The 10,566-nt window shown below is 46.6% G+C and overlaps 4 protein-coding genes across 4 annotated transcripts; 2 read left to right on the forward strand and 2 right to left on the reverse strand.

The window, feature by feature from the left end:
• Window positions 1-987: 987 nt before the first annotated feature.
• N7500_005424 (glutathione S-transferase family protein) lies at window positions 988-1,853 on the reverse strand (the record flags this gene model as incomplete). The annotated part of the gene is made up of 3 exons (XM_056676569.1): window positions 988-1,612; window positions 1,671-1,724; window positions 1,774-1,853. 3 exons carry the CDS (start codon window positions 1,851-1,853, stop codon window positions 988-990), a joined length of 759 nt encoding a protein of 252 aa, XP_056531569.1.
• A 3,624-nt stretch (window positions 1,854-5,477) lies between these two features.
• Window positions 5,478-6,062, forward strand: N7500_005425 (RTA1 domain-containing protein; the record flags this gene model as incomplete). The annotated part of the gene is made up of 1 exon (XM_056676570.1): window positions 5,478-6,062. One exon carries the CDS (start codon window positions 5,478-5,480, stop codon window positions 6,060-6,062), a length of 585 nt encoding a protein of 194 aa, XP_056531570.1.
• Window positions 6,063-6,611: 549 nt separating this feature from the next.
• Window positions 6,612-8,208, forward strand: N7500_005426 (uncharacterized protein; the record flags this gene model as incomplete). Its single annotated transcript, XM_056676571.1, has 2 exons — window positions 6,612-7,832; window positions 7,885-8,208. 2 exons carry the CDS (start codon window positions 6,612-6,614, stop codon window positions 8,206-8,208), a joined length of 1,545 nt encoding a protein of 514 aa, XP_056531571.1.
• A 453-nt stretch (window positions 8,209-8,661) lies between these two features.
• On the reverse strand, window positions 8,662-10,434 carry N7500_005427 (ferric reductase family protein; the record flags this gene model as incomplete). Its single annotated transcript, XM_056676572.1, has 1 exon — window positions 8,662-10,434. The coding sequence occupies one exon, from the start codon at window positions 10,432-10,434 to the stop codon at window positions 8,662-8,664; it is 1,773 nt and encodes a 590-aa protein (XP_056531572.1).
• Window positions 10,435-10,566: the final 132 nt, after the last annotated feature.

A 10,566-nucleotide genomic window follows, 5' to 3' on the forward strand; every position in this document is an offset into this window, starting at 1 on the left:
GAAACCCGGTCCAACTCTAGGGCCCCCATTAAAGCCCATCTCAGCACTGACAAATCGGCCTCTGTAATCACTGTATTACGACCTTCTACCGGTCGTATTAAGTTCAAATGTAGAATCTCAATTCATAATCGTGGAAAGTGCTGGTTTTGACATTTAATCTTAGATTTACAATTAGGATTTAGACCGAAGTACCATCACTTTCTAGAGAACCTCTGTAATTTTTAGATTATCTAAATCAACGTAGTTTTTCGCGTTCTTAAACGTGATATAGAGATATAACCATAGAGTATTACCTTAGGTATAATAGTGAGAAACAGTACTAAATATAGGGTCATGGAAAAAAAACACCCCAAAAGGGGGTTCAGCTTTACTTGGTATCTCTATTTCTTGGCATATTTGTATTGCTTGGAGCCACTGGGCGCTTATCAAAGCCCAGTGGGCTTTCGCCCCGGGCCCAAAGCCCATCGATGGGACCGGAGGCCGTGCCCAAAACCCAGCCAACCCATTGACGGGTTGGGCCGGGTTGGGCTTTGGGCTTTATGGACCGGTGCGGAAGTCTACTAAGGAGACGGGCATACCCTACGAGGGCCGCTTGGGCTAATGCATGCACGCCGCTTTGCTTCTTTTTGGCATTAATATCAATCACCTACCCCTTTGTCACTTAAACCTTTGTCTGTATTCAATTGATTGTAGGCATCTGAAAGAATACCGTACTTAGTAATATCGGAGACGTGCATGAATCAGGACCAATTCTTACCCAAGCTGTCCTGGCAGGTATGAAGTGTGGCTTGCAAGAATAAATTGTTTCGACAATCACGATTTGACTCTATCTTATGGTTGGTGGATACCTGGTTGTATATATGAACCAAATTGTGTTACTTCGAATGTGAAGTATACGAGTCTCTTGATTCGAATCTCATTTCAAATTAACTGCTCTGTCATTCCAATTGTCATCAAAGTCCTGAGGTCTTCTCAGCCGCGGTTCATTTAATCTTTACGCTTGGCATCGGCCTGCATCCCCTGTTGAATCCAAGCCCTAGATTCAGCAGCCATCTTCTCCGTAGCTTCCTTGTCCTTAATGAGCTCTTTAATGGTATGAGGGGAAGGAACGTGACGACCTTTCTCAGTACCCGGTCGCTGTAGCATACGCTCCTCCCAAGCCTTGAGATTTGGGAAGTCATCGATATCAATACCGGCCCATCCTGCAGCGGAAATCCACCCCCAGTGGGCGATATCAGCAAGAGAGACGTGATCACCGACAATATAACCAGACTTGGACTCTGCGAGGTGCTTGTCCAACACACCATACAACCGACGCGATTCATTGACGTATCGTTTCACACCGTACTCAATGTGCTCGGGCGCGTATCGTGAGAAGTGGTTGGCCTGGCCTTGCATGGGTCCTACGCCTGCATTCTGGAAGTACAGCCAGCTCTTCATCTCGTAGTAATCCCGCGTGCCTTTGGGGAATGAGATCTTGTGATCTGTGTCGTACTGTTCCGCCAGGTATTCCAAGATGCTACCAGACTCAAATAGACGGATATCCTTGCCGTCGGTGAAGGTGTCCGTCAAGGCAGGGATGCGGCCATTAGGGTTGATCTTTAGGAACCAGCTATACGGTGGTTAGGTCTATTTGTGTGGATGTCTTTGTTGGGCGAGCAAGCACATACTCTTCCTTTTGAGTGTTTTTCGAGATGTCAATCTTCTCGACCTTGTATGGCAGACTACAATCTGTTAGTACCAAGCTTTGAGATGCGGGGTAAACTACTGTACCCAAGCTCCTCTAGCGCTATAGAGATCTTAATGCCATTAGGGGTCTGAGCCGTATATAGGGTAATATTTGGTTGAGTCATTTTGGCAAAGCAGGTAAAAGAGAATGAGTGAAGATGGATTGAATTGATAGATCAGATGGTTTAAGTAGTCTTCGGCAGGGACACCCGTGGACCCCACTTTGCGGATTTATAAGCTCGTGGAACTTCCAAGGCCGAAAGTTCCAACTCCCCGAGCCCCGGGGGATTCCAGGCACGGCAGCAATTCCACCTAGCAATTTCACCTGGCAATTCGACTAATAAATCTACCCAACAACTCCACCCTAGCAATTCAACCTAGCAATTCTACCCAACAATTCCACCCAGCAATTTAACCTAGTAATTTTGTTTAGCAATTTTGTTCAGCAATTTCACTAGGAATTTAAATCTAGCAAGCTAAGTAGGTAGCAATCTTATCTGGTAATTACATAGGTACAATTTCCTCTATATATTCTCCCTAAACACCCTGTAGTCATACAAGACTTATATTCGATATCTAATCCAGAATTACACCTTAACGTAGTGTTCAGGATAAGATACGTTTATAGTGAAACTCAACATGTTAATAAGGTGAATTGATCCTAGGGGATTCCGTATATAGTGCAGTATTTAATATATGACTAATTTTACCGCTGGCAAAAACCGTTGTGGCGCATTGGCGGTCAAAACTGCCGTAATTCAGGGAATAAACCTTGTCCTCTGGCTTCGGTCCTATGTCTTCGGTCTATACTCTTGCTGACAATTGTCTCCGCGACGAACCTATTCAGACTTTCCAAGATTTTGGCTTTGAAGACTTCCTGTTTTTCATGCGATGCACTAGAATTCTACTAAGACCTAGAATGAAGGCGTATCCCCTGTTGTGCATAGCTGGACTTATCACGACATCGGCATTTATGGTTTCAAATCTAACGTCCCAGCAGAAGTCACGGATTATCAATCAGTTATGATTCAGACACAGCGCTCACCTAGGTCGTAACACCCATTCGATGCCCCCATACTTGGATTTGGCCTGGATCTAGACCAATTTTTACACCTCTCTATACGGTGTATTGCAAATCGACAGCCTATGCCAGCGGAACAAATCGGCTCGGGGGTTCATAAAACGAAACAATCTATTTAATAGAAATTTACATTTTACGGCGGTTTACTACTATATATTGATCACTATATGAACCCTATCACCGAACTATACCCCATCAAAGTTCCTAGCCTCATCTCATTTATTTAAAACCTAGGATCTCTCACTTGTCTCTCACTTTTAACTCACCTTTTGCTTACTTTTTTTTTTCCACAATGGTTTCACTAACGACATCATCCGTCTTCCAGCAAATAACTGGCAGCGACAATCCTAGATATAAGTATTCTTATTGCAGAGCTCAAGGACCTAGATAAATCTTTAGACTAGCTTGCACTATGTGTGTGGATGCGATCCTGAGATATGCCCCCTCGTAGTAACCAATAAGTTGACCTGCAGTACCCAGAATGGGTACCTATATAACCAGTTATGCTACACTCAGGTAGCAGGGCACACATTGCTTTATGCTCAGTGGGCGACCTCAGTATCCTCAGAGCTATTAAATGCACTGAGTCAACTCTCTTTGTCCTCGTAGAGCATGCAAAGAGCTTGATGGCAACAGGTAGATTCATCATCGTCTTTTTATCCTCCTTTTTCTTCCTTTGTTCGTATAGGTGTAGATTTGATGACGTTCATTACTATATATAGACATATGTTGAAAATAAAACTAAAAAGCACATCTTCCACCCGCAGATAGTGTCCTATATAATCTCAACCCAAATGAGGAAAGGGCAATCGTGGCCTGGCAGTCCTAGGCATCAATAATACCGACTCGATTTACCTACTGGCATCTTCCTGAAAAGTTCTCTACAATTTATGTCCGAGTATCCGAAGGTGCACTCGTTCTTCGCTTTTCAATTCTACCCATATTTTCTTCTCTCCGTTATCTAATTACCTCTCTCTCATGTTACCACTGCCAGTGCGACTCGAATGATTATGGCAGTACCTCCGATAACGTTCTCTCTCTTCCGATTCCTACCCCCGAGCTACGTATCAAGACATAGCTTGGAGCATTGCCCCAGAAAGACACCCCGGCCTTGTTCCCATACAAACCGAACGCGTGGTGCCGCCGAGTCTTGCCAGATCCCAAACACCCTGGCCGCGATTGCCTGACCGTGGACTTCTATCTCGACGTATTTGATCCCATTCAGGCCAAAATACGTTGAAATCCGTCAACCATAAGGCTCGTGAGATCATCTTAGCTTAGGCGCAAGCAAGGCCTCGAGCTGCATCTCCAGGGGGACAAAGAATGCCATATTCTCATGCGCCACTACGATTACGATATGGATATCACTTACGTTGGGAATGATACAATCAATGGTTCGCCTGGAAACATGTTTGAAAGGCCGACCCCATTTCCGAATAATATTACCATCAACTTGTACAACAACAAACTCCCTGGGTTTCGTGCCTGGCCCGGTCCATCAGCCGTTGAGCTCCATGAATTATCTGTTTAGACCCGTGAAGCGTGTGCTCACGTTTTTCAAACCCTAGTAGGAATGCTGTTGGTGGATTGTAGCCTTGCATTGGACATATAGACATAAAAAGTAATACCGCGTGTGAGAAACGAACGGCGACTTGAATAGAGAAGAAGAGAAATGAAAGCCTAGAACCAGACACTATAGGGACCAATGCTGGTGACCCTAAGCTGAAGATATACTACATTACAAGGACTTTGCACCATACCTCAGGTGTCTATATCCACATAGGTACATTCTCTGAGCTCATGACAGTCGAATTTTACCCACCCACACCTATCAAATATTGTGTATCGTCGTATAGATCGCTATTTCAACTTGAATGTTTCCCCCAAATCTACTCTGATTCAAAGACAATTGATATTCATAAATAACTCATCGATCAGAGGGTTTAATTGATTTAATATTTCCCTTACACGTGTATATCGGCTAATTACGAAGAGTAGCATAGCGCAGAAACAAACGCCTCACTGCGGACGAAAAAGAAGAAATGCTATATTCAAGCTTCGATGGTTCAAATTGACATGAATACCTGGGTACCTAATCCGCTTTTTAAGACTAACTCAAAGATTGCACCTCCAAGACCATGACTGGCTAACCCTACTTCGTGGTGGGTTCTTTCTATACGCGTATCCGCCCCCCGATCTATAAGCCTAAAAAGTAAAAAAAAAAAAAAAAAAAAAAGATTCTATAGAATGTCCCAAGGACGACTTATAAAGACTCCGAGTCCTTTGATTAGGTCTCCTCAACTCACAATATCTCTCCTTCTTTCTTCACGGGCCCATATTGCCAAACATGTCTCAACTCGCCGCTCGTTCATACAAATTTTGGAACTATGCCCCTTCGATACCAGCGGCGGTCATTTTCATGCTGATATTCATTGCCCTGACAACTCTTGTTTCTTGGAAACTTTTCAAAACTAGGACATGGTTTTGTATAGCATTTGCCCTGGGTGGCTTGTGTATGTCGACTCTCTTCCCCTTTTAAGCTTACCCTTGTGTTCCTTGAATCCTAGACACTAATCTACGTTGCAATACAGTCGAGATCATAGGTTACATTGGCCGCTGCATTGCACACAATAATACAACTACAATGGGTCCGTACATTATCGCCAACATGTTCATTCTTCTGGGTCCTACGCTCTTCGCCGCAACAATCTACATGACTCTCGGTCGAGTCATCCGTCGAGTTCAAGGAGAACACCTTTCTGTCATTCGGGTGTCCCGCCTCACAAAAACCTTTGTCTGGGGCGACGTGTTGTCCTTCATTGTCCAGGGAAATTCCTCATCTCTCTCGGTTCTGGGATACCCCCAGTGGGGAAAGGTTTGCGTTATTGCTGGTTTGGCGATTCAACTCATTTCATTTTCCCTGTTCTGGGTAACCGCCATCATTTTCGCAAAGCGTCTTCGTCGTACACCCACAGCCGAGTGCCTCAAGCCTGGTATTCCATGGCAACGATCGTTACACATGCTATATGCTGTCAGTGCCCTCATTTTGGTCCGTTCTATTTTCCGGATCATTGAATATGTTATGGACAATGATGGTTATCCTCTTATGCATGAGTGGACATTGTATGCTTTTGACAGTGTGCCAATGGCTGCTGTTATGGTCATCTTCTTCATTTGGTATCCTGACCAGATGAGACTTGATGTGGACACTGAGAGGAGCATACCACTTGCACACACTTATTCTGAAGTTTGAATTCCTTGTGCTCGGAGTGAGGCTTTATAGGCTGTTTTTTTACGTGGAGTTTTCGGTGTTCTTTTGTTTATGGACTGTTCAACTTCTTATTGGTTATATAGAACAATTACTTCTATCTACCCGCAGACAATTCAACTATTCCTTTCATACCTTGTCACAATCAAGCATGTTTTCTCTCATAGATATTCAATATCTCGTAATTGAGAACACTCCTTAATTTAGGGCCAATTTAGGGTCTCGGACTCATGCCCCACTTTGGCCTCGGGTTCGAATACGCGTATAGCTTTTGGCCTCTCAGAGTGGAGTGTGTATAGTTCACATCCACTATCCCGTGCCATAAATATCTCTGGATATGCAGAATCATCACGGAGAAATGCAACTGTTTGGACTCCTGGGGAGGCAGCAGTCATCCGTCGAATACGCGTATACCGTGTACCACTCACGAAGCAAACGAGAACAAGGACATATCTAAAGTATTGCCTCTCCGAATCAAAATATGCAGCAAATTATTTCTCCGAGTCTATTCTCCAAAGTGCTGGAGTCAACGCCATGACCAGCCTCCCTCCATCGTTGTGCTCGCCTCAGGCCTTTTCGTATCCTCATATACCAGGTGCAGAAGTGCTCTCACTGCAAGCTTCCCAAGTCTCAAATGTATCCAAATACATCCCCGAGTGGTACTACTACAATCACGGCGGAGTGACAGCTAAAAATCTCAACTTCTGCAATGTCACAGTGACTTACAAGCACATCGCCAAGAAGGATACCATCAACGTTGGCGTCCTTCTACCTAGTGACTCATGGAACGAACGACTCCAAGGAATCGGAGGAAACGGCTACACAGCTGGACTCACATCCATAACAGAATTTGGGATGCTCGCAGCAGTCGCCGAAGGCTATGTCGCCATTTCAACAGATGGTGGCCATACCACCGACGATCCGGCAGACTGGGGCCTTCTGGAAAACGGAACACCAGACTACGACACCATATACAATTTCGGAGTTGCTTCTCTCGGCGATGCAGCAGTCATTGGAAAGAGCTTGGCCGAAAGTGCATATGGATCGAAGCCCAGATACTCCTATTGGACCGGATGCTCGCAAGGCGGCCGACAGGGTCTGGCGCTCGCCCAGCAATATCCCGAAGCATTTGATGGCATTGTTGCTTCTGCTCCAGCAATTAATTGGCCGCAACTTTCCATTGGAGGATACTGGCCTCAGTTTGTCATGGACCAGCTCGAAGAATACCCATACCCTTGCGAGATCAACGCTGTGACAGATGCTGCACTCTCCGCTTGCGACAGCGCTGACGGTGTCGTGGATGGTGTAATCTCAGACCCGGATGTATGTGTCTTTGATCCGTTCACTCTGGTGGGAGCCCAGATCAACTGTAGCGACACTGGATCGCAGTTGAGAATTTCGTCTGCTACCGCGAAAATTGTCAATGCTACCTGGACGGGAGCGCGGGACTCACGAGGCAACTTCATGTGGTATGGATTCAATCCTGGGACTGCATTGACAGGAGAAAATAGACCGGTAAATACGAACTGTGCGAATGGGACATGCACTGCGGTCTCCAGTCAGCTGTATAATCGATGGGCTCAGGTATTTGTCGAGCACGACTTGAACTTCACCCTGAGGAATATCACACATCAAAAATATGACCACATTTTTCGAAAGTCTGTCCAGAAATGGAATTCGGTATTCGGAACAAATAACCCAGATCTGTCCAAATTTCGTGACGCTGGTGGCAAGATGCTCACATATCATGGCTTGGTGTGTTTTGTACCGTCTGTTTGTGAAGTACACATGCTGATTTTTGATGCAGATGGACGAGGTCATTCCTCCTAACGGTACGAGGGTATACTACGAAGCGGTGACTGCCGGTGACCCGAGTGTTCATGAGTACTATAAGTTGTTTGAAGCTCCAATGATGGGACACTGCTTTGGCACCAAAGGAGGTTATCCCTCCACTATGTTTGACAGCCTTGTCGCTTGGGTCGAGTCTGGCACTGCTCCTACAAGTCTTCCGGTGAAATACTCTGCAGAAGATGGGAAGGCATATGATAGAATGTTATGCCCGTACCCACAACGAGCGAAGTACAAAGGTACTGGGGATACAATGTCTGCTGGTTCATTTTATTGTGCATAAGCAGCTGTTTCTGTTAAGTCAGATATAGCTGTGTTATTGTTACAGCGAGTGAAGTGGAGGTGGCGGACTGTAAACAGGACTTGGGATGTCCATCAAGCAGTTTGCCACATGCCCAAGGATTTGCCCTGAAGAAAGGCAACATTAGTATCTGAATTCCGTGGAATGCTACATTATTGGTGATCCTTGATGTACAATTTAAAGACAAATCTTGATCAAATCTTGCATTTTGCAAATATGTACAAGTGTATAGATACTCATGATGACAGGAAAACCGCTGCCAGAAGAGAAAGGGTAATTCGATGTATACAAAAAAAGCCAGCTGCAAAGCCGAACAGTGAAGTAAAGGAATATACAACAGTATAACCCTACATGAAACAGCGATAGCTACCATCGTAACAAACACGCTCATACGCCAAAAAAAGACAGCAACGTATATCTACCACATATATCAGGTTACCAAGAGAAACTCTCTTCCACATAATCAACACTAGAATGAGCCTGTTTCTTCCGACAAACACGGCGAACGTCATCGCTCAAACCGCCATTGCCGCAGACAAGAACTCCCATAGCGCCGATTTGGTTTTCAATCTCCATACTGACCAATGTATCGATATTAGGACGACCAGGGAACATCTGCACGGTTGCAGAGGGACTTTGGATTTCCTTGGTGTTGCGCGGCCGCGTGACAAAGAGCATGATGCGCAAGACTTCACGGCGGCGATCCATCGCCAAGATACTCGTCATCCAGGGCCGGATCCACTCCAGGTGTTCGGGGGACTGGATGATCCAGACGAGTGTGACGCGGCGGGCCGCTACGGTGCCGTCTGCGAACCCGGCGACCAGATGGCGGACGAAGGGGACGTGATGGGTGATACCGACTCCACCGGCGAAAAGCATCACAGTGCCGTATGAGTCCATGGTGTGGATGTTTCCGTATGGGCCCTCAGCGAAGGCGCGGAGGGTAATATGTGAGCCCATAGAGTTCGCAGCGCGCTGGTAGAGCTTGTCGGTCATTCCGGTGCGGCGACGGACGAGGAGAGAGATTGTTTCTTTTGTAGGCGCGCTGAGGGGGTCTTTGTTTGTGAGTGGGAGGGACTTCTCGCCGGAGTTGGTGTCTTCGGTTTCGCTCCAGCCAACGGAGAACGGGTGCGAGGTCCACAAGCCCACGGCGGGAATGTAGAGGTAGATGTGCTGGCCCGGACGGAAGGTCCAGGGACGGGCCATGCGCAGGGTAATGCGCATTGCGTCACCGGGCATGGCCTCAATGGTTGCGGTTGTGGACTCACGGCCGCAGTTGCGGTACACGATGATGAGGAAGCGGGTGGCTCGTTCGAGGGCCCAGAGGATTATAGAGGCAAGCAGATAAGCTTGTGCTACCAGACCGTTGAGATGGACCCAGAGGAAACCCATGGAAACAGCTGCAATGGCAATGTGTAGGTGGAGGAATGTCTCATAGAATGCATGGCGAATAGGCGAGGGCGAGTGCAGCAAGAGCGCAGTGAATGCACAACCAGCAATCAAGCCGGTCAGCAGGAAGCTGCTTCCACTCAGAGCCATTCCGACAACCTTCCAGCCTTTTTCTTGGGCTTTGGGGATAGCCCAGGCAAAGATATGTGCAAGACTTTCCAGCACCACGATGCGGCCGAGCCATCGGTGGAGCAAATTCCATGTATCGAAAGGCACATGGAGCATAGCGATTAGAGGATTGCTACGGCCTGCCATCAAGACTAATGGGATCAGGTTGACGGTTGCCATAGTTCCGGTGCGGTTACGAATAACACCAGCGATTGAGTCTGGCTCGGATCCATAAGGAGATGTCACACAGCAGAGTGTGACGTTCATGGCGATAACCCCGGTGATAAGGAAAGCATGGAAGCGGCTAGGCAATGTACCCATGTTAACAGCTGATGAAATCTGCATTTCTTGGTTGTGTCGGCTGCGGAACAATGCGGCATAGATGATATGTTCCTTGATCCAGGCAAAGGTATTGTGTGTAGAGACGAAGTATCGTTGTCGGTCATCGCTGAAGCTTGCTAGGCGTCGAAGATGGCGTGAGAAGCGGAAGACGAGCTGCCAGATGTAATATGCGGCAGCAGCACAGCCGAGAGCGAGAATTGTATAGCGTGCCAAATCATCGTTGACGGCTTCATAGTAGACAGAGTAACCACCACCTCGTTTTTCGATGTGTTCAATATCTGTTGCCTTGGCCAGTCCAGCGAGGGACATTGCCAGAAGAAAAGATTGCATGACGACCCACCAAAGTCGCTGCACGTCGAGTACTTAAGGTTGGGTTTGATGTGTTGTCTAGCGAGGCCAGCTCGCTGGAAAAGACTGTATTGAAAAGGGGATCGTTGGTAT

This window comes from Penicillium coprophilum, assembly GCF_028826855.1.
Source record: "Penicillium coprophilum strain IBT 35676 chromosome Unknown utg000004l_segment0_segment0, whole genome shotgun sequence".
Lineage (NCBI taxonomy): Eukaryota > Fungi > Ascomycota > Eurotiomycetes > Eurotiales > Aspergillaceae > Penicillium > Penicillium coprophilum.